General features: G+C 49.0%; 1 protein-coding gene across 2 annotated transcripts; it reads left to right on the top strand.

The window, feature by feature from the left end:
* Positions 1–1,733: 1,733 nt before the first annotated feature.
* On the top strand, positions 1,734–22,826 carry CGREF1 (cell growth regulator with EF-hand domain 1). Of its 2 annotated transcripts, none has more exons than XM_007532605.3 (6): positions 1,734–1,902; positions 19,117–19,210; positions 21,668–21,721; positions 21,812–21,882; positions 21,971–22,095; positions 22,245–22,826. In XM_007532605.3, exons 2-6 carry the CDS (start codon positions 19,134–19,136, stop codon positions 22,665–22,667), a joined length of 750 nt encoding a protein of 249 aa, XP_007532667.1. In that variant the 5' UTR covers positions 1,734–1,902; positions 19,117–19,133; the 3' UTR covers positions 22,668–22,826. The 2 variants fall into 2 exon arrangements, with proteins under 2 accessions (XP_007532667.1, XP_060042699.1); XM_060186716.1 differs by lacking the exon at positions 1,734–1,902 and adding an exon at positions 8,610–8,655.
* Positions 22,827–23,341: the final 515 nt, after the last annotated feature.

Here is a 23,341-nt window from a genome sequence, read left to right as displayed (position 1 = left end):
CCTGCAGGGGGGCTCATTTCACAAGCGGTGAAGCAGGTCTGCAGGTGTCTTCTTACCCCCCCACCCCGCCACCCCACCCCCTCTACCTTCCTCTCTCAATTTCTCTCTATCCAACAATATTAATGGCAACAATAACGACAACAAGGGCCGACAACAAGGGCAACAAAATGGCAAAAAATGGCCTCCAGGAGCAGTGGATTCATAGTGCACGCAGGCAGCAGTGGATTCATAGTGCACGCAGGCAGCAGTGGATTCATAGTGCACGCAGGCACCGAGCCCCAGTGATAACCCTGGAGGCAAAAAAATATATATATTTACTTATTTTTTAATGAAAGAGAGATAAGGGGGTGAAGGGGGCAGGGGTATATCTATTACCATGCAAGGACCCTGGTTTGAGCCCCCAGATAAGGACTTTTCACAAGTAGACCTGCAGCTCGCTCTCCTTTTGTTTAATTTTTTTTTTCTCCAGGGTAATTGCTGGGGCTCAGTGCCAGCACTATGAATTCACTGCTCCTGGCGGCCATTTTTTCCATTTTATTGGATAGGATAGAGAGAATTTGAGAGAGGAGGGAGAGATATAGAGGGAGTCTTTCTCCCTGTCTATCTCTCCCTCCTGACTCTCTCTCTCTATCTCCCCCTCCTCTCAGTTTTTTTCTGTCCTACCTAATTTTTAAAAAGGGGGGGAGTCGGGGGGTAGCACAGCGGATTATGTGCAGATGGCGCAAAGCACAAGGGCTGGCTTGGAGCTCTGGCTCCCCACCTGCAGGGGAGTCGCTTCACAGGTGGTGAAGCAGGTCTGCAGGTGTCTATCTTTCTCTCCCCCCTCTGTCTTCCCCTCCTCTCTCCATTTCTCTCTGTCCTATCCAACAGTGACGACAACAATAATAACTACAACAATAAAAAAACAAGGGCAACAAAAGGGAATAAATAAATATTAATTTTTAAAAAAGAAGAAAAAATGGTCTCCAGGAGCAGTGGCTTTGTAGTGCTGGCACTGAGCCCCAGCAATAAATCTGGAGGCAATTAAAAAAAAATTAAAGACCAGAAGAACACTGATCAGCTCTGGCTAGTGGTAGTGCTGAGGATTGAACCTGGGACCTTAGAGCCCCAGACATGCAAATATTTTGCAGAACCACTATGCTGTCTTCCCAACTCTCTCTTTCTCTCCTCGCAGTGACTCTGATCTCTCCATGTGAACACTTTATAACCTTTATAACACTTTATAACCTTTATAACCAAAGACCTGGGCACATGTCTGTATGATGTCTTACTCCTGATGTATTTTGGGACTTGAAGCTTAGAGTTTGTGATCGTGATGTCATCAGATTTTAGAGGAGGAAATAGGTTGCAGAGTTGCCCAGATAAAGCACCACAAGTGGCTGTCTTAAATAACAGGCATCTGTTGGCTCAGAGTCCTGGCTGCCATAGCAGCTCCTATGTGGAGCCAGGGCTGGAATCCCGGCTGAGCACAGACCAGTGCAGGCACCCTTCCTGGTGAACTATCTCTCTGGCCCACTGGCATTTTTTCAAAAAGATTGTATTGGGGGCTGGCAGGTGGCTCACCCAGTAGAGTGCACACACTACCATGACCAAGGACCAAGGCTCAAGCCCAGGGCTACCTAATGGGGGGCCACAGCCGGAGAGGAGGGTGGCACCCAGCACTGAGACCCGCCTCTCACGCTCACAGCCGCCCTGCTACTGCCACCCACAACCTCTCTCCATCCTGGGGGCCAGGCAGGGAGGGCTGGGGCGGGGCGGCGGGCGCTGGGGACTCTGCCCGGCCAGGGCGGCGTCCCCGCCTGGAGGGCGACGTGGAGCGGCCACGTGGAGCCGGGAGCCGGGCGGGGGAGCTGGGCGGCGGAGCCCAGGCGGGAGCGAGGACCCGCGGCCCGGCCGCTGCAGGTGAGTGCAGGCCGCCGCCGGAGCACAGCGCTGCGGAGGCTGGGGGCACCTGGGGTCCCCAACGCAGCCCGGAAGGACCCAGGCGGGACTCGGGGGGCGGGGGTGGCCTCGGGCCTCTGGACGCCAGGCTGGAAGAGCCAAACCTCCGCAGCCCCAGGCTGGGGGGAGGGGACCCCGCGAGGAAGGCGCTGAAAAGCTGCCCCCTACCCTCACCCCTCTACCCCCCTGCTCCAGCATCCCACGCCCTCCCGATGTCTGATGTTGGGGTTCCCCCAGCGCTTTTCACTCCAGGTCTCATTTGTGCTCCAGCTGTCCTGGGGGTCACAGCCAGGTGAAGCTCGCAGGCTAAGGGGAGCGGACTCCTTGATGTCCCTTGGATGGAAGTGGACAGGGCAACCAGGGAGGGAGGGTGCTGGGAGGCAAATACATTAAATGAGAAGATCCAGTCAAAATAACTTACAAACTCTTAACCACAGCTGAATGGGAGAATGGGGCTGGGGGGATGTCCCCACCCACCCCACCCGGGAAACTCTAATGGAGCCCCAGTGTTCACCAGCGGGGTGCTGTGCCAACTGTTTGCACCACCGGACGGAAGTTAAGACCCACTTTTGCAGCCTCTGCTCCCACTTGACCCCCACATATGTGCCCCCCCACCCCACCTCCCACACACACCCACACACACACCACCTGGGGTTAGATACTGTGTTCGTGACAGCACCATCAGGGTGAAGGCAGGGTGTGACCTGAGGTCTGATCACACACCCTGGGTCAGAGGCCTGGGAAGTCCTGGGTGGGAGGGTCATAGTGAATGTGGGCGTCTGTGTGCAGGTGTGAGTGGCTTTACTGTTTGTCACAGCTGTGCTCCGACAGCTGTGGTGGCTTGCACGAGGTCCTCAGGGTAAACTGGGTTTGTGCAGCGTCAGCATCGTGGGAAATGAACAGGTGCGTTTGATTCCACAGCCATCGGTACCAGGGCTGCTTTGCTGTCGTTGCTTTCAGAAGCTTTTGTAAATGCCTAGAAGTGTATAACTGAACAAATCACATCTCACTAACCTCCTGCCATATTACCAGAGCCAGCTGGCTGCCCTTAAACAATGCACTAATAATGTCACAGCCAGGAGATGGTTCCCAAGGTAGATACTTTGTTTTGTGTGTGAACCCTGACCCAAGTTTCCAGAATCTCGTGGGAGCCTCCTTATGCATGAGATTGTGGGTAGGCTCAGAGATAGTGGAGAAGTGCTGTAATATCTTTTCTCTCTCTATCTCTCGCTGTGTGAACATCTTATAAAAGGGTGTCTGCCTGGAATGGTAGGTTCATGCAGGCACAGGCACCCAGAGGCACAAATAAAGTCAGAGTTAAGGGCTGGGGAGAGAACATAGTGGTTCTGCAAAAGGCTGTCATGCCTGAGGCTCTGAGGTCCCAGGTTCAGTCTCCAGCACCGCCACAAGCCAGAGTTGAGCATAAGTCACAGTTGGGAGGTGGGAGATAGCTCACCCATCAGACTGCACATCTTGCCTTGAACGGGGCCCTGAGGTCGAGCCCCAGCACCACATGGGAGCTCCATGGATTGCACTGGGCCAGCTCCGTGGGTGGTGGGGCCATGCTGAGAGGTCTCTTCCCCTCTCTTTGTCTCTCCTCTCCTTATTTATTTATTAGCTAGAAATCAACAAGGGGGGGTGGTAGGGAAAGAGAAAGACGCCAGCAGCACTGCTTCACCTTTTGCAAAGCTCCCCCCCCCAGTAGGTGGGGACTAGAGACTTGAACGCAGGTCCTTGTGTATTGTAACGCGTGCACTCAACTGGGTGCGCCTCTGACCAGCCCCCTCCCTCCTAAAATAAAAAAATGAAAAAAGCCAAAGGCCTGGAGAGGTTGTGCAGTGGTGTGCGCATGCTCAAGGCCCTGGCTTTATTCCCAGGCGTCACATTAAAAATAAAGCATGACCAGGTGATGGCTCACCCAGTTAGGTGCTTGACCTAACTTGACCTGCACTTGACCTGCATGAGGTTTGAGCCCCCAGCACCATGGGAGCACCTTTTAAAGGGGGAGCTGTGTGGGCAGAGGAGCAGTGCTGTGTTTTCTTCTTCTCTCTTTCTCCCTCTCTACCTCTTTCTACATCTACTTGGAAAACCAGAAAGAAAAAAAAAAAGCCCAAGAACAATGGAATTGTGCATAAGCAAGGAACCACAGCTAAAACAAAATGAGGAGGAGGAGGAGGACGTGGAGGAGAAGGAGAGGAATGAAAGAAGAGAAGAAGTCATAGTGAGAAGCATCACCTAAGGAATTAGTGCTTGAAGGACACTGCAAGTCCACATGCCTTTATTTCAGTTTCCTGGGTCACTGTCAGAATGCTCAGGTCGTCAGGAAGACCCAGGCTGGCCCGGGCAGAAGGCCGAAACAACTTGCTATAAAATACTGAAAAGTGGAAGCATTTCAGGGGACTCTAGTAACCCCACCCCACCCCACCCCACCCCACCCCCGTTGGAGCCCTGCAATGTCACAGTGCACTGGAAGATGGAACTTGACAGGACCAGGCAGTGGTGTACCCAGCTGAGCCTATGGGCTACCAAATCCAAGGACCAGGGTTCAAATTTCAAGGCCCCTTCTGTAGGAGGGAAACTTCATGAGCAGTGGAGCAGTGAAAAAAGAAAAAGAAAAGAAAATGGTAACTCAACACCTGGTATAGAAGGCATTCGCTGGGGGCCGGGCAGTAGCACAGTGGGTTAAGCGCACATGGAGTGAAGCACAAGGACCAGAATAAGGAGCCCCCGGCTCCCCACCTGTAGGGGGTTGTTTCACAAGCAGTGAGGTAGGTCTGCAGATGTCTAGCCTTCTCTCTCCCTCTCTGCCTCCCCCTCCTCTCTCAATTTCTCTCTGTATTATCCAACAACAAGGGCAAAAAAGTGGGGGAAATGGCTTCCAGGACCGGTGGATTTGTGGTGTAGGCATTGAGCCCCAGCGATAAACTTGGAGGCAAAAAAAAAAAAAGGCATTTGCTATCCTGGCATTCGCTATCTAGGTGGGGACTCTGAACTCTAAGAGAAATAAGAAGTCTTTGGGGATTTGGGAGCAATACAGTTCTAACAAAAGACATTAACCAGGCTGGGGAAATAGCATAATGTTTATGCAAAAGACTTTAATGCCTGAGACTCAAGGTCCCAGGTTCAACCCCCAGCAACACCATAAGTCAGAGCTGAGGAGGGTTCTGGCTCTCTGTTTCTCTGTGTCTTTCACTCATTAAGAAATGAATAAATGAAATGTTTATTTATTTATTCATCTGCTGTGGGTGTGTGGAGGATTCTTTAACCAAAGAAGCCTCCAGAAGCAGGGATAAGAATGAGAGGCTACTGTATCGGTTTATACAATGAGTAATTCTTTTTTTTTTTTTTTTTGCCTCCAAGGTTATTGCTGGGGCTCGGTGCCTGCACTACAAATCCACTGCTCCTGGAGGCCATTTTTCCCATTTTGCTGCCCTTGTTGTGGTTGTTATTGCTATTGTTATTCAACAGGACAGAGAGAAATGGAGAGAGGAGGGGAAGAGAAAGATAGACACCTGCAGACCTGCTTCACCACCTGTGAAGCAACTGTCCTGCAGGTGGAGAGCCGGGGGCTCGAACCGGGATCCTTATTCCGGTCCTTGCGCTTTGCGCCATGTGCGCTTAACCCGCTGCGCTACCGCCCAACTACGACAAGAGTAATTCTTTAGGGTAGAAGAGACAGCATAATGGCTAGGCAAATAGCTATTCATACCTGAGGCACTAAAGGCCTTAGGTTCAATCCCCAGCACCACTGTAAGCCAGAACTGAGTTCTGTTTAAGAAGAGAGAGAGAGAGAGAGAGAGAGAGAGAGAAAGAGAGAGAGAGAGAAAGGAAGACAGAGAAAAGGAGTTGTTGTCTCTTTAATATTGACTATAGTCATGTGAAGTTAAGTTCTAGATTTTTGTTTTCATTTTTTATTTGTGATTAATAGTAGGTTACAAGGTTGTAAGATTATATGGTATAGTTGGAGTATTTCTCTTTTATATGACACTGGGATTGAACCTAGGACCTCACGTTTGCATTATATCTGTGTTTACCTCCCTGGCCTAAATTTATTATATGATATGGTGGAAGTGGGTGCAAGAGAGGAAAGGGAAGAGAGAGACAAGAGCACAGTGGGCCCCATACACGATAAGGCATGCACGCTGTCGCTGAGCCATCTTCCTGGCCCCTCTCTCACACAGACAAGCTGAGTGAAGCTCAGTGAGGACACTTTCCCAGAGTCACAGGGACAGTCAGCACTGAGCTCTCAAGTTGTTACCTGTGTGCCCACAGCAGAAACCTTGCCTGCATCTTGTGGCCTCTAAGACCAGGACGAAGAGAGGGAGTCATTCATACAGGCTCTGGTCAGGGCCTGACACATGCTCTCCAGGGCCCAGTGCAAAAGTGACGGAGAACTTCACGATGGTGACAGCAAAGCATTCCAAAAAGTTTGAGACCCTTCTGGCCGCTGGGCCCCAGTGACTGCACAGGCGGCAACCCCAGAAGTCAGCTCCAAGTACTGTGGCATCTGGAAGCTCGCCCCCTCACCATCTGGCCCTGAGGCAGGACAGACTGAGAAGCTGGGGCTCCGCAGACATCTCTGACTCTGTGGTCTCTCCATGGAACTCTGCAGGCATCCCTGTCTCTCTGTGCTTTCTCTGCATGGTCTTTTCAACATAGCAGCTCCAGGGGTGCCAGACTTCCTCCAGAGGCCTAGGCTTCCAGGGGTGCAGATCTGCATGTTGGGAAGTGGAGTTTGGGGGCAGTGATGGAGACCAGAGCCAAGCCTGAGTGATGCCACCTTTCAGGACCTGGATTTGGAAGCCAGACAGCATTGCTTCTGCTGATGAGCAGATGTGAGTCACTAGATCCAGCTCATACGCAAGGGAGGGAGGACTCCACTTGAGCTTTGGCAGAAGGAGAGTCAGGGACTTCCACTGTGACCTGCTTTTTTCCAGCCAGTACACCAGCCTAACCAGCAACAGAGCAGTGGGACCTGAGGGCTCCTCCTTTTTGTGCCTGAGCTGCTACCACCAGAGTTATTCTTAGGAGTTTACAAATGTTCTCTTACCAAAGGCAACTGCTAGGAACCGGTGCGGGGTGGGGTGGGTTGGGGTTGGGGGTTGGTAACTGCCGCCACACACACAGAAGGCACATGTGAGAGGTCCCAGGTTTGACTCAGACCCACAAATAGCCAGAGCTGAATGGCTGGGGAAATACTAATAATTCAGCTGGTAGAGCCTCAGACTAGCATGCCTGGGGTTCCTGGTTTGATATCCAACAGCTCTCTCTCTCTTTCTCTCTCTCCAAGTAAAATAAATCCTTTCTTTAAAAGATTCTGTATATATATATATATATATATATATATATTTTTTTTTATTGCCACCAGGGTTATCATTTGGGCTCAGTGCTGGTGCCACAAATCCACAACTTCCTGGAGGCCATTTTTTCCCTTTTTTTTCCTTTCTACTTTATTTTATTTATTTTTAATTTTTTAATATTTATTTATTTATTCCCTTTTGTTGCCCTTGTTGTTTTTTATTGTTGTTGTTGTTATTGATGTCGTTGTTATTGGATAGGACAAAGAGAAATGGAGAGAGGAGGGGAAGACAGAGGGGGAGAGAAAGACAGACACCTGCAGACCTGCTTCACTGCCTGTGACGCGACTCCCCTGCAGGTGGGGAGCCGGGGGCTTGAACTGGGATCCTTATGCCAGTCCTTGTGCTTTGTGCCACTTAACCTGCTGCGCTACCTCCCAACTTCCTCTACTTTATTTTTATTTGACAGGACAGAGAGAAATTGAGAGGGAAGGGGATATGGAGAGGGGAAAGATAGACACCTGCAGACCTGCTTCACCACTAATGGAGCATTCTCCCTGCAGGTGGGAAGTGAGAGCTCAAATCTGGATCCTTGTGCACGGTGTTATGTGTGCTTAACCTAGTGTGCTACTGTCTGACCCCAAGATGCTATTTATCTTTTTTTTTTAATTCTTTTTTTTAATATTTATTCATTTTCTCTTTTTGTTGCCCTTGTTATTTTATTGTTGTTGTTATTGATGTCTTCGTTGTTGGATAGGACAGAGAGAAATGGAGAGAGGAGGGGGATACAGAGAATGGGAGAGAAAGATAGACACCTGCAAACTTGCTTCACCGCCTGTGAAGCAATTTCCCTGCAGGTGGGGAGCCGGGGGCCTGAACCGGGATCCTTATGCCGGTCCTTGTGCTTAGCGCCACCTGCGCTTAACCACTGTGCTACTGCCCAACTCCCCAAGATGCTATTTATTTATTAACACAACACAGAGAATAAGTGAGGAAGAGAGACTGAGAACCAGAGCATCACTCTGGTACATGGGACGCTGGGATTGAATTTAGGACCTCATGCTTCCAAGTTCAGTGTCTTCCTTACTTCACTGCCTCCCAGAGTCCCAAAATAAATCTTTGTTAAAAGGCAGCTGCTAGCGGTGGGGTGATGACTCAGTCGACAGAGCTCCAGACTTGGCTGCATGAGGCCCCGAGTTAGATTCTCAGCACCATGTATGGGAGAACCCCGCTCTGATTCTGTCGCTCATAAACATTTCATGTTTATTTCAAGGCAACAGTTAGCGTGTGATAGTGTGGTAAGCCGGGTAACAGGCTCTCACAGCTCTGAGGGAGTGACATTGCCCTTAGCCTGGGTCCTCACAGGAAGCAGATGGGGGAGGAGGAAGCAACCTGAGGGCATCCAGGTGGTGGGAAGGTGAGAAGCCACTTCAGAGCAGGCCAGGGGACTTTCTGGAAGAAAAAGGCTTTGTGTATAAGCAGGAAGTGGGGCTTGACGCATAGGGTCTTTCTTAGGCTTCCCACAGCCCTGAGAGGGGCTGCATCAGCCTCCAAAGGTGGCCTGAAACACAGGTGCCACACGCTGGGTGTAGGACCTGAGTGTGTCAGGCCACCCGACACACACACACACACACACACACACACACACACACACACACACACACACACACGCCTGCAAGTCCTGCACTCTCCCACTAAGCTACCTCCTCACCCTACACTCCTAAACTTTGGAACACAAGGTACTTTTTCTTTTGGGGTTTCCTTCTTCCTTTCTTCCTTCCACTCTTCTCTCTCTCTTTCTTTCAGGATTTGGTTGTTTCATGAGAGGGAGTGAGAGCACCATTCCAGCATGTGTAGTGCCAGGGATTGAACCCAGGGACTCCCATTTGCAAACCCTGCTGTCTCTCCCACTTTGCCACCTTCCTGGTCCGACACTCTGAAACTCTGAGCTGGGCCATTTATTTTATAGAAACTCTGCATAGCCTTCTCTCTCCTTTTCATTTTATAGCTTATTATATTTTATTTTTTTATTAAGGGTTAACACTTTACAGTGCAGTTGTTGACATGAGTATGATTTCGTTATGCACCAGAACCCCACAATTCTCTCTCACCCTTCCCTCCCCCTACCTCCCCAGAGTCCTTTGCTTTGATGCAATAGCAATTCTGCATTTCTTTGCTTAACTATCGCTTTGGTGTTTGTGTCTTATATTAGTTATATACTTTTCAAGTTTTTAAGCAGAATTAACTGTCATCTTATAGGATAATGCCCTGCATATACTAAGCAATCACACACACACACACACACACACACACACTGCATAGACATAGAGAAGGCAGGGAGTGAATATAAGAGACAGCAGCACCAAAGCTTCCTTCTGTACGGTGGGGGCCAGGCTAAAAACCTGGGTCAAGAACATGGCAAAACAGCACATAATCTAAATAAGCTAACTATTCTAAATATTTTGCCATCCCTAGTCAATGATATTTTAACTGCATGCATGAGAGAGAAAGAGAGGGGGAGCATCGTTCCAGTTTCTGCAGCTGGGATTTGAACCTGGGACCTCAGGCATACAAGTCCTGCACTCAACTTCTGAGCCAGCTCTCTGGAAACACTGAATATTAGTTTACTGAGGGTGGCGGGGGGAGATCGCATAATGTTTCTTCAAGATGACTCTCATGCCTGAGGTTCTACAGTCTCAGGTTCAATCCCCTGCATCACCATAAGCCGGAGCTGAGCAGCGTTCTGTGGGAGAAAAAGTCATCCTTATACCACAGGCGTAGTTACACCTGCCTTCCCCACAGAAGCTGGTGTTTGTGGTCCTCGTCAACTGTGACATCTGCTGCTTCTTCCACAGCAGCCTCAGCGGCACCCAGGGCTCAGACCTCCTGCATTCTATTCTCCCTCTGTCTCTTCTGGACATCTGTTCCCCCAGCCCCAAGGCATCCAGGCTTTCTCTGAGTTTCTTTTCAGCGCCTGAGTCTCAGTGGCAGTGAGCTCTCACCCAAGGACCCAGGAAGCCTTGACCTCCTGTCACTACCTCTCATCCTCTCTGGCTTGTCTCCTTGAACTTGACTGTGGTGTCTTACACGGCACTGAAGTTTCAACTTGCAACATATGAGTATGTTAACATTTTTAAGCTTCAGTCTGAAATATTTGTCATTCTTCATTGACGTCATTTAATGGATGTCATTTGTTTAGCCACTGCTATGTGTTACACATTCTGGGTGTCCCATTTTCTTTTAACAAATATTAATAACACATTTATAAGGGCCTTAATTGTTTCTTTTTTTTTTGCCTTAATTGTTTCTTTTTTTTGCCTTAATTGTTTCTTTTCCACTTGTGTTCCACCTTATGATATGGTGGAAGTGGATGGGAAGAGAGGAAAGGGAAGAGAGAGACAAGAGACAACTCTCCCTGGTTCTGTCATCTATAAGACTCTTCTTGGTTTAGAGTTTCACAGCAATGAACAGAGATTCACAGTAATGAACATATTTGCTCAGTCAGAGTTTCACAGCAGTGAACATAATTAAGCACACTGCTCTTTAGAAATAGTCCAGGCTTGGGAGTCCGGCGGTAATGCAGTGGGTTAAGTGCATGTGGTGCAAAGCGCAAAGACTGGAGAAAGGGTCCCGGTTCGAGCCCCAATGTCCCCACCTGCAGGGGAGTCACTTCACAAGCGGTGAAGCAGGTCTGCAGGTGTCTATCTTTCTCCCCCCCCCCGTCTTCCCTTCCTCTCTCCATTTTTCACTGTCTCATCCAACAACAATAATAACTACAACAATAAAAAAGAACAAGGGCAACCAAAGGGAATAAATAAATATTAAAAAATAATTTAAAAAAAGAAAGAAATAGTCCAGGCTTATAGTCCCTTGGATAATGGAGGTTAATATTGATTTCATTATTTTAAAAATATTTTATTTATTTATTTATTTATTCCCTTTTGTTCCCCTTGTTGTTTTATTGTTGTAGTTGTCGTTGTTGGATAGGACAGAGAGAAATGGAGAGAGGGAGGGAAGGCAGAGAGGGGGAGAGAAAGATAGACACCTGCAGACCTGCTTCACCACTTGTGAAGTGACTCCCCTACAGGTGGGGAGCCAGGGGCTGAAACGCGCCGGTCCCTGCGCTTTGCACCACCTGCACTTAGCCCACTGTGCTACCGCCCAACTCCCTGATTCATTATTTTAATGGTGGAATACTATTAACATTTGCTATTTCTTTTTGCATCTGTTTTGCTATTAAATTGGTTTCAGAAATTATCTATGCTTTTTAAGTGTTCACATTTTTGCTATTTTTATAGTTACGCTCCCCCCCACCCTATTTCACTCCTAGTATTGTCCATTTGTGTCTTTTCTCTTTTTACTTAGTGAAAACCGTCAGGAAGTGTTGCTATTTTATTAGTCTCTTTAAAGAAATACTATTGTTGTGGTCCGGGAGGTGACGCAGTGGATAAAGCACTGGATTCTCAACCATGAGGTCCTGTGTTCAATCCCCGGCAGCACCTGTACCAGAGTGATGCCTGGTTGATGTTGTTCGTTGTTGGATAGGACAGAGAGAAATGGAGAGAGGAGGGGAAGACAGAGAGGAGGAGAGAAAGACAGACACCTGCAGACCTGCTTCACCGCCTGTGAAGCGACTCCCCTACAGGTGGGGAGCCGGGGGCGGGCTCAAACCGGGATCTTTATGCTGGTCCTTGCGCTTTGCGCCACATGCGCTTAACCCAAGGAATTTTTTAAAAAGATTTTATTTATTTATTAATGTGAAACATAGGAGGAGAGAGAAAGAACCAGGCATCACCTTTGTATATGTGCTGCTGGGGATCGAACTCAGGGACTCATGCTTGAGAGTCCAATGCTTTATTCACTGCACCACCTCCCGGACCACCTTCTCAGGAATTTTTATCCTATTTAATCGTTCAAATAATGAATGAAATATGTTAAACTCTCCCACCACAATGATAGATAATTTTTAAAATCTATTTATTTTTATTAGCGAGAGAAGAGAGAACCAGAGGAACTGAACTCTGGACTCCCCCACACCTGAGCGTCCCACGCCTTAACTGCTGGCACCACCTCCTAGGCTACATGGCGGATGAGATTTTTCTTTTGTAATCACGCTGGGTATTTTTTTTAATGTTGAGATATTTATTTCTTTGTTTATTTCTTCATTTATTTATTTTTCCAGAGCACTGCTCAGCTCTGGTTTATGGTGGTGCCAGGGATTGAACATGGGACCTCAGTGTCTCAGACATGCAACTCTTGCAGAATCATTATGCTGTCTTCTCATTCTTGCTGGAATTTTTTAAGCCTTTAAAAAATGTACTGAAAACTGAACTCAGGGTCTCATTCATGAGCTTTACCACTGAACCACCTACCTATCCAGCCTAATTTTTGCAGTTTTTTAGAATAAGAGACAGAGACGGAGCAAGGCAATGCTCCACCCATGGAGTTCTCCTTGCTGCCCCCTTGTGGTGCCAGAGATCAAACCCAGAGCCTTATGCATGTGACATGGACTCTTTATTGACAGCCTGTCTCTATTTTTAAAAAATATTTTTAAAGGGGGACGGGCGGTGGCGCAGTGGGTTAAGCGCATGTGGCGCAAAGTGCAGGGACCGGCGTAAGGATCCCGGTTTGAGCCCCCGGCTCCCCACCTGCAGGGGAGTCGCTTCACAGGCGGTGAAGCAGGTCTGCAGGTGTCTATCTTTCTCTCCCCTTCTCTGTCTTCCCCTCCTCTCTCCATTTCTCTCTGTCCTATCCAACAACGAATTGCGTCAACAAGGGCAATAATAATAACCACAACGAAGCTACAACAAGGGCAACAAAAGGGGGAAAAAAATGGCCTCCAAGAGCGGTGGATTCATGGTGCAGGCACCGAGCCCAGCAATAACCGTGGAGGAGGAAAAAAAATTTTTTTTAAAGATTTACTAAGGGGGTGGGGAGGCAGTGGATACCTGGTTAAGGGTACACATTACAGTGTGCAAGGAGCTGGGTTCAAGCCCTTGATCCCCACCTGCAGGGGGAAAGATTCATAAGTGGTGAAGTAAGGCTGCAGCTGTCTCTCTTTCCCTCTCTATCTCCCCCTCCCTTCTCGACTTCTCTCTGTCTCTATCCAGTAATAAATAAATAAATTTACTAAGGGTCCAGGCAATGATGCACCTGGTTAAATGCACATGTTACCATGCACAGGGACCTGGGTTCATATATCCTCCTTCCCTCTCAATTTCTCTCTGTCCTATCAAAATAAATAAAGTTTAGAAATTATAAAAACAACAGTTATTAACAAAAAAGAGAAAGAGGAAGGTGAGGAGGAAAAACTAGAGGGTCAGTGTAATATATACAATGTCAAGGATCAAACGCAAACCTCAGACTTTTAAATCCAGCACTCTAGCCACTGCACCATCTCCTGGGCCACTCCTAGACTATTTTTTTCTTTTTTTTTATATTTATTTTATTTATTTATTCCCTTTTGTTGCCCTTGTTGTTTTATTGTTGTAGTTATTGTTGTTGTTGTCGTTGTTGGATAGGACAGAGAGAAATGGAGAGAGGAGGGGAAGACAGAGAGGAGGAGAGAAAGACAGACACCTGCAGACCTGCTTCACCGCCTGTGAAGCGACTCCCCTGCAGGTGGGGAGCCGGGGTTCGAACCGGGATCCTTATGTCAGTCCTTGTGCTTTGCGCCACCTGCGCTTAACCCGCTGTGCTACAGCCCGACTCCCTCCTAGACTATTTTTTAAGAATAGTTTCAGGGGCAGGGAAACAGCATAATGGTTATGCAAACAACTTTCATGCTCAAGGTTCTGAGACATCAGGTTCAATCCCCAAATCGCCAGCTCCACTATAAACTAAAGCTGAGCAGTGCTTTGGCAAAATACATATGTTGTCAGGTTCACAGACAAATCAAGAGGGAGGTCCGGAGCCCCAGCGCGCCCTCTGCTCACACGCGCACGGCCTCCCCCGTCAGCACCATCCTTTGGCAAAGCAGAACATGATGAACTCATGACCTGCACTGACAAGTTGTCACCACTCAGAGTCCACATCTCAGGGGTCCCCTGTGGTGGTTCACATCCAGCTGGTGACTCAGGTCTGTCGTTACAGTATCATACGGAGTATTCTATTGCACTACCAATTGGTCTGACTTGGGCAGGGGAGGCAGCATAATGGTTATGGTAGCCAAAAAGACTATTGTACCTGAAGCTCTTAGGTCTCAAGCTCAGTCCCTGGCACCACCATTAGCCAGAACTAAGCAGTACTTTGGGGGAGGGTATCACCAAACCTTAGTCGTTCCCAAGCCTAGAAACACTGATCATTTTTACTGTCACCATAGTTTTGCCTTATCCAGAACATGACATTATCTGAATCACATGGAGTGTAGTCTTTCCAGACTGGCTTCTGTCACTTAATAACATGCACTAGTGCCTCTGTCATCTCTTGAATCCTTCTCCCCCCCCACCTTTTCTCTTCTTCCTCTTCCTCCTCCTCCTCTTCCTCCCCCTCCACCAGTTCTGAAGAATACACCATTGTCTCTGTGGGCCATGGTCTACTTATCTGTCCACCTGCTGAAGGACACCTTCTGAGCGTTAGTAATCACAAGCAAAGCGACTGTCAACATCCGTGTGCAGGAGTCTTGTATGAACACGCCTTTCCCACTCCTGTGGGTAAATATGAAGGAGCACAATCAAAGGACTGTGTGGTGAGCACGTTTCGTGGCAGAGGGTAAGAGTGTGTTGACTTTCTCAAGGCGCCGCTGAAATGCCTTCCAGAGCCCTCGGCCCCACTGTGCGTCCCACTGCAGTGGCTGGGAGCCCCTGCTCTCCACAGCCTCCCGTGAGTAATTTCACCCCATGGGTTTGTAGCACTGGGTCAGCTTTTTGTTTGTTTGTTTGTTTAGATATTTGGGGGCCGTGTTATTGGGTGTAGTAAAATTCAGAAACATGATGCCTTCCTAGGGAAGTATACTTCTGTGCATTCTGTAATGACACGCTTATCTACTAAGAAGCTTTCTTTTTTTTTTTTTTTTATTGGGGTGCGAGCAGTGTCAGACACTAAGAAGCTTTCTAACTTAAGTCCGTTTAGTTCTAGTTGTTCTTTTGTCAAATGGCAACAGAACTACACCAGCCTTCTTTGTCTAGTATTGCTTTATATATCTTCCTTCTATTCTTTCGCCTTCAACCTCTCTATTTTTTTCTCTCTCTCTACAGGTTAATCTCTTGAAAATTGCATGTAATTATATTTGCTTTATATCCCTTTGAGTAATAAATCCCTTAACTGATGAGTTCATACAACATATACTTATTAAGATTACTGATGTACTGGTGATATATTTTTACCACTTTATTTTATGCTTTATACTTGTCTTGCTTTCTAATTTTCATTTCTTAGCGTCTTTTTTATCCTTTCTTGCCTACCTTTGAATGGACTTTATAAGCAAGTACTGCAGGTGTCTGTCTACCTCTCTATCTTCCCCCTCTCCTAATTTCTCTCTGTCCTATCAAAAAATGGGAGAATGGGGCAAAAACAATCTTTTTAAAAATTCCATTTCCGGGAGCTGGGCAGTGGTGCAATGGGTTAAGTGCACGTGGCACAAAGCACAAGGACCGGCTTAAAGATCCTGGTTCAAGCCCCTGGCTCCTCACCTGCAGGGGCGTCGCTTCACAGGCGGTGAAGCAGGTCTACAGGTGTCTGTCTTTTTCTCCCCCTCTCTGTCTTCCCCTCCTCTCTCCATTTCTCTGTGTCTTATCTAGCAACGATGACATCAACAACAACAACAATAATAACTACAACAATAAAACAACAAGGGCAACTAAAGGGAAAATAAATAAATAAACATTTTTAAAATTCCATTTCTATGTTTAGTGGTTAAGTTTTTATTACATGTATGCCTCACACTGAGTTGACCACCCTCAATGTACATCCTAATATTGTTCAATATTGTAGCTTAGTTCACCTTCTCTGCCCCTATGTAACACACTAATCATTTTAATAATCTATACTTATTTAGATTATCCCACATAATTCCTGCTATCTTTAATCCCCTTACATTTCAAACTTTCCTGGAACCCTGAGGTAGAGTCCTCATAAATTTCTCTTTCTTTACCAGGTGTGCCACCACCTGGCCCCCATTCTGTTGCTATGAAGAAACCAGAAGAGGGGGCCACGTGGTGGCATACCTGGCCAAGCACTCTCATTGCAGTGCACACACTCCTGGTCCCCACCTCCAAGGGGGAAGCTTCACAAGTGGTGAAGCAGGGCTGCAGGTGTCTCTCTGGCCCTCTCCCTCTCTATCTCCTCCTCCTCGCTCAATTCCTGTCTCTATCCAATAATAATAATAATAAGCACAAAACAAAGAAATCAGAAGAATGGGAAGAAGAAGAAGTAGAAAAAAATAAAAGATGTCACTGGAAAGACTTTTCCTACCAGGTGGTTTGTCTTTTCTCCCTTTTTACTTTTACGATCTCTTTTTCTTGGCTTTGTACCATTTCGAAACAACTTTAGGTGTGTATTTCAGATTATTTGATCTGCCTGGATTGGAGCTTCCTGAATTGGAATATTCATATTATGCAACTTACTGGGAGAAACTCAGCTGTAATTTTTTTTTTTTAAGAATGTATTTATTTATTCATGAGAAAGATAGGCAGAGAGAAAAAGAACCAGACATCACTCTGGTACATGTGCTGCCGGGGATTGAACTCAGGACCTCATGGTTGAGAATCCAGTGCTTTATCCACTGCGCCACTTCCCGGACCACTGTAATATCTTCAACACTGTTTCTACCCAGTGTTTCCTAGTAGCTCCTTCACTCTGCATGCTGGGTAACCTTTGTCTTGTATTTTCTGTGCTTTTGACTGGATGAGTTATGCATATCTGTTTTCCAGTTCAGTAATTCTCACATTGTCTCTGTGTCCTATTTTACTCATGTTGAGTTGTGGTTTTTTTTGTTTGTTTGTTTTTTGGTTTTTTTTTTGGCTCCAGGGTTATCATTGGAGCTCGGTGTCTGCCCTACAAATCCACTGTTCCTGGAGGCCACTTCTCCCATTTTTGTTGTCATTGTTATTATTGCTATTGTTGCTATTGTTGTTGGATAGGACAGACAGAAAATCAAGAGGGGGGGGAAGACAGAAGATAGACACCTGCAGACCTGCTTCACCACTTGTGAAGCGATCCCCTTGCAGGTGGGGAGCCAGGGCTCGAACTGGGATCCTTATGCAGTTCCTGTGCTTCATGCCATGTGATCTTAACCTGCTGCGCTACCACCTGACCCCCTTACATAGAGCATTTTAAAAAATTAATCTTTTTATTTCTATAAATGATATTTGGTTCTTCAAGTCTACTCAGTCAACTTTGAGCTCTTCTTTTTCATAAGTTTATGCTTTGACTCCTTTCTTTCCATTTATTTATTTACTCATTTACTTTTACTATTTTACTTTTCATTTATTCATTTACTTATTTATTCATTTAGATAGAGAAATTAAGATGGAAGGGGAAGACAGAGAGAGTGAGATAGACACCTGCAGCACTGTTTCACCATTTGTGAAGCTTCTCTCTCACAGGTGGGGACCAGGGGCTTGAACCCAGGTCCTTTCACACTGTAATATGTACGCTTAATCAGGTGCACCACCATCAGGCCCTTATTTATTTATTGCCACCAGGGTTAGCAGTGGGGCTCAGAACTCGTAGCATGAATCCAGTGCTCCCAGTTTTTCCAGTGGCCATTCCCAACCCCCCCTTTTTTTCCTTATTTGATAATACAGTGGAAAATTGAGAGTCAAAGGAGAGATAGAGAAGGAGTGAGAGGGGCCAGGTGGTGGCACACCAGGTTAAGTGCACATAGTACAAAGTAGAAGGACCTGCTCAAGGATCCCGGTTCAAGTCCCTGGCTCCCCAACTGCAGGGTGTAGCTTTACAAGCGGTGAAGCAGGTCTGCAGGTATCTTTCTTCCTCTCTATCTTCCCTCCCTCCCTCTCAATTTATCTTTATCCTAATTAAAAAAAATGGCCACAGGGGCAGTGGATTTGTAGTGCAGGCACCGAACCCCAGTGATAACCCCTGGAGGCAAAAAAAAAAGAGGGAGTGAGAAAGAGAGGCACCTACAATACTGCTTTATCATTCATAAAACTTCTCCCTAAAAAACAAAACAAAACAAAAAACTTGCTCCCTATAGGGGGGTTGGGGGTTCAAACCCAGGTCTTTGCACATAGTAACATGTGCAATTAACCAGGTGTGCCACCGTGGGCCCATATGCTTTAATTCCTTTCTTTTTAAATAATTATTTATTGGATAGACACAGAGAAACCAAGAGGGGAAGGAGAGATAGAGTGGGAGAAAGACAGACAACCTGCAGAACTGCTTCACCATTCTCAAAGCCTCTCCCCTGCAGATGGGGACTAGAGGCTTGAAACTGGGTCCCTGCACATTGTAACCCCTGCACCCAACCGGGTGCGTCACCACCCAGCCCCTCAGGACTGTCTCTAGGAAGCAGCAGTTCTTGGAGCCTCTGTGGGACTGAGCCTGACTAGGAATTCATTTGTCTCTCTGAGTCTTGGTCTCTGCAGCTCTCTGCATGTCCAGCCTGGCCTCTGCACCAGCTCCCATCTGAAGCATGAGTGAACCAACCTGGGGCAGATGGCCGAGAGGGCACACCCCTGGCATAGGGTGTGATCTGGGAAGGACTCGGGCTGTGGAGTGTGGGGAGGTCCCATGCAGCTCCCTGTGCCGCATCCCCTGGACCTGGAGGAAGAGTCATTTAGGGCCAAGTCCCAGCAGGTGTCACCAATGTGCTTGTGTGGATCTTCCCTGAGCCTGTCACCCGGGGTGGGAAGGACAGGTGAAGGTTGGTATTCCTGTCAACCAGAGTGACACCCCCTGCCACCACCCCCCATTCCAGTTCCAGTTCCAGGAAGGATGTTTCCTTGGACCGTGAGGATACTGGTGCTGCTGCTGCCACTGAGCCAGGCTGCTCCCAAGGATGGAGCCATAAGGTAATAGGCCTCCAGAGGCAGGCTGTGGGCTGCTCAGGGAGCTGGAGACTGGGGTGGGCCCTCCCTACTCACCCAGCCTCTGCCTTGTGTATTCAGTATATGGTCAATGGAAGCCAGACGCTGAGCTCTGACAAGGTGTGAGCAGAGGGAAGAGGCTGTGGGTCAGGGAGGGGACAGCATTCTCCCGCTGGCCTGTCAGTGAGACCCCAAAGGACCAGAGAGCATCAGCCTTCCATCTGTGTCCCACTGACACCTTGCTTGAGGGTCTGTGCACCGAATACCACGCAGTGGGCATGCTGGGGGTGGGGAAGGCACAGTGACAAAGTTGCTACAACAGCTCTTGTCAGATGGCTGCCATCACAGGCCCGGAGCCAGGTGGTGGCGCACCTGGTTGAGTGCACAAAGACCCGGGTTCTAGCCCCTGGTCCCCACCTGCAGGGGGGAGCTTTGTGAGTGGTGAAGCAGGTCTGCAGGGGTCTCTCTGTCTCTTTCTATCACTCCCTTCCTTCCTGATTTCTGGTGGCCTCTATGCAATAAATAAAGAAAAAGAAAAAAAATGACCTTATCCTGGGCAGTGATTCACCAGGTTAAGCACACATAGTAGGAAGCACAAGGACCGGCGTAAGGATCACGGTTCAAGCCCCCGGCTCCCCACCTGCAGGGGTGTTGCCTCACAAATGCAGTGAAGCAGGTCTACAGGTATCTATCTTTCTCTTTCCCTATCTTCCCTTCCCCTCTTAATTTCTCTCTGTCCTATCCAAAAAAAGAATCGAAAAAGGCCAAAGGAGCAGTGGATTCATTGTGTAGGCACCGAGCCCCATTGATAATCCTGGAGGCAAAATTTAAAAAAAAAAAAAAAAAAAAAAAAGAGGCTTATCCAGGGAGCAATCTTGGGCTTCAAAGATTGGCTGAGAACCTCATCCAACAGAAACTTGAAAATCAACACAGAGGTCCCCTCTTTAGAAAACAAGTGAGGGCTCCAGTTTGGATCAAGGGACAAATTGGCTCTAAAGCATGGTGCACCATGGGCAGGGGAGTTAGCATAAGGGTTGTGCAGAGACTCTCTCATGGCTGAACCTTCAAAGTTCCAGGTTCAACCCCCAGCACCACCATAAGCCAGAGCTGAGCAGTGCTCTGGGGGAAACAGCAGCAATAACACAGGGGCGGGTGCCACTGGAGGCCTGGCCTGGGTGCCAGCATGAAAGTAGCAAGGCCACCACCACCCACCCTGTCCTGCCTCCCGCCCACTGCTCTGCTTCCTGTGTCACCACCCTGTGCTCTCCAGGTGTGGTTTCACCCAGCTGCTACCCAACCTGATGTTTCATCAGAGTTGGCATTGAACTTCAAAATTAGAACTCCACTGTCTGAGGCAGTGAAATAGCTCACTTAGTGTGCTACTTTGCCAGAGCTTGGCCCAGTTTTGAACCCAGCCTCCAGTGCATTGAAGGAAGCTTCAGTGCTGTGGTTTCTTTTCTTTCTTTTTTTTTTTTAATACTTATTTATTTATTCCCTTTTGTTGCCCTTGTTGTTTTATTGTTGTAGTTATTATTGTTGTTGGATAGGACAGAGAGAAATGGAGAGAGGAGGGGAAGACAGGGGGAGAGAAAGTTGCCTGTGAAGCAACTCCCAGGCAGGTGAGGAGCCGGGGGCTCAAACCGGGATCCTTACGCCGGTCCTTGCACTTTGTGCCACATGCGTTTAACCCGCTGCGCTACCGCCTGACTCATTTTTTTTAAATAGATGTTTATTAAATTTTTTATTTTTATTTATTTTCCCTTTTGTTGCCTTTGATGTTTAACGTTGTGGTTACTAATGTCATTGTTGTTGGATAGGACAGAGAGAAATGGAGAGAGGAGGAAAAGACAGAGAGGGGGAGAGAAAGACACCTGCAGACCTGCTTCACTGCTTGTGAAGCGACTCCCCTGCAGGTAGGGAGCTGGGGGCTCAAACTGGGTTCCTTACGGCAGTCCTTGCACTTTGTGCCGCATGCGCTTAACTCCTCCTCCCTTTTTTAAAAATATATATATTTTATTTATTATTGGATAGAGACAGAGCGAAACTGAGAGGGGAGGAGGAGATAGAGAGGGAGAGAGACAGAGAGACACTTGCAGTACTGCTTCACCACTCGTGAAGCTTTCATCCTGCAGGTGGGGGCCAGAGGCTTGAACCTGAGTTCTTGTGCACTGTGATGTGTGCACTTAGCCAGGTGCACCACCGCCTGGCCCCGGTGCTGTGGTTTCTTTCACCCTCTGTCTCTAAAGAGAAAGAGAAGGGAAATTAGTCTGCCATTTGTAGAAATAAGGTTCTGCTTCAGGGGACTAGCAGGACCTCCTCCCCACAAGACTAGTAGATGAGCAAAGGACTCCCAGAGAAGCTTGGGAAGAGTTTGGGGTGCAGGCTGGCAGGCTGGGTCCTCACTGGAGCATATTGCCAGGCTGGGCCTTCCTCCTCCTCCAGGTTGGATCCCGAAGTGCCCAACCCCTTCCAGCAGCGGGGCCCGGAGCAGCTACGGTAAGTTGTGGGGTAAGTTGTGGGGATGGGGAGGGCCGGGGCTGGAGGCAGCAGACAGCCCCTCCCGGGCTGACAGCACGCTTCTGACAGGTTCCTGCAGAGCTACCTGAAGAAGCTGGACAGGATGGAGCAGGAGCCTGAGAGCCTGAGCTGGGAGCAGGGTGAGGGCAGGTGGACGGGAGGCTGAGCCCACCCTGGCATACCTCGGCCCGGCTGCCCGCTCCCCGCTGACTTGGTCCTCTCGCTCAGTCCTCCTCTGCATGATTGCCCTGTACGACTACGACCAGAACGGCCAGCTGGACGGCCTGGAGCTGATGGCCATGATGCCCGTGGTACTGGCCCAGGGGGCCGCTGCCTCACACACTGCCAACCCGGTATGCCCATGGGGTGGGGCCGCCCTCATGGGAAGGATATGAAGCCCCTGGGCTTTGGATTTTCTCGACCTCCAGGCTGAGCCCCTGGAAAAGGGATAAGCAGGGGCGCTGGGAACCTCCGCTCACTGTCACGGTGACTGCTCCTACAGGTGGTCCTGGCGGTGGACAAGGTGCTGGAGACCCAGGACCTGGATGGGGATGGACTGGTGACCCCCACCGAGCTCATCAGCCTCCCAGGACAGGCCCCAAGGAACACCGAGCCCAGAGAGCTGCCAGAGCCGCACGGTGTTGGGGGACAGGCCCCACTAGCTGAAGCACAGGAAGCCCCAAATCCCCAAGAACAAGCAGGGGCACAGGTGGGGGCTGGAAGGGAGTTCTTGGAACCTTTACAGGAGGCCCAGGGCCAGAGGGAGGCTGGAGAAGCCCCCAGCCTGGCTGGGGAGTCCTGGGTCCAGGCAGAGGCTCTGAATGTGAGGGAGGAGGCAGGTCCTCCGGGGGGCACTCTGGACGCCATGCCCAGCCCACAGGAGCTGGAGGTTCATGCCATCCAGGTGGAGAATGACGAGATGTAGCGTGAGCCGCACTCTGCAGGGCGGGCCGGCCCTTGGGGACCCTCTCTCTCCCCTCCCGACCCCGTGGCCGGTCTTTCTGTCCAGCTCAGGGAGACTCAATGTGGAGGGGCAGCCTTGGGCCCCACAAGCAATAAAGAAGCCCTGCACTGGCCTGCCTGAGGCATCTATCCTCCTCCGCTGCCACCTGCTCAGACTTAAGGGACCAGGGGCTGGGGACCAGGCAGGACGGGCAGTCCCAGTGTCCCACCCACCACGGCAGATCGGCTGAACCCACACTCTGGCCTCACTGCCTGCCTCCACTCCTGCAGGGAAACTGACCAATTAATCCCAGTGGAGCCGAGAGTTTCGCCACACTCGCCAGGCCTGCCCCCACCCCACCCCAGCCCCCAACAGTGAGTCCAGGGTCACTGGACTGGAAGGGTGGAAGCTCTGCCTTCACTGCAGGGCGGCTCTGACGGTGGGGCCTTTGGACTGGGGCAGCCACCAAGGAGGTACTTTTGGACTTGGAAGCCTCCACCAGGCCACAGAGCAGGCTCCTGCCCCTCAGCTCAGCCCCAGAGGCGCTCCCGGAGCTCCAGCCTCCCCACAGGGAAGAGCTTTGTGGTCATCTGGAAGGTTCTGGGGTGTGCTCACTTAAGTCTCCTCTCGACCCCGGAAGAGCTGGGCACAGTGTC

Source organism: Erinaceus europaeus, chromosome 3, assembly GCF_950295315.1.
Source record: "Erinaceus europaeus chromosome 3, mEriEur2.1, whole genome shotgun sequence".
Classification (NCBI taxonomy): domain Eukaryota; kingdom Metazoa; phylum Chordata; class Mammalia; order Eulipotyphla; family Erinaceidae; genus Erinaceus; species Erinaceus europaeus.
Note: the sequence above shows the minus strand (reverse complement) of the source record. Positions and strands in the feature narration are given on the sequence as shown.

Bases quoted from the DNA above. Each gene is read 5' to 3' on its own strand.
- CGREF1 (XM_007532605.3), top strand. From the start codon at position 19,134: ATGTTTCCTTGGACCGTGAGGATACTGGTGCTGCTGCTGCCACTGAGC. The intron at 21,883-21,970 runs GTGAGGGCAGGT...CCTCTCGCTCAG, and splicing joins GAGCCTGAGCTGGGAGCAGG to TCCTCCTCTGCATGATTGCC. The intron at 22,096-22,244 runs GTATGCCCATGG...CTGCTCCTACAG, and splicing joins CCTCACACACTGCCAACCCG to GTGGTCCTGGCGGTGGACAA.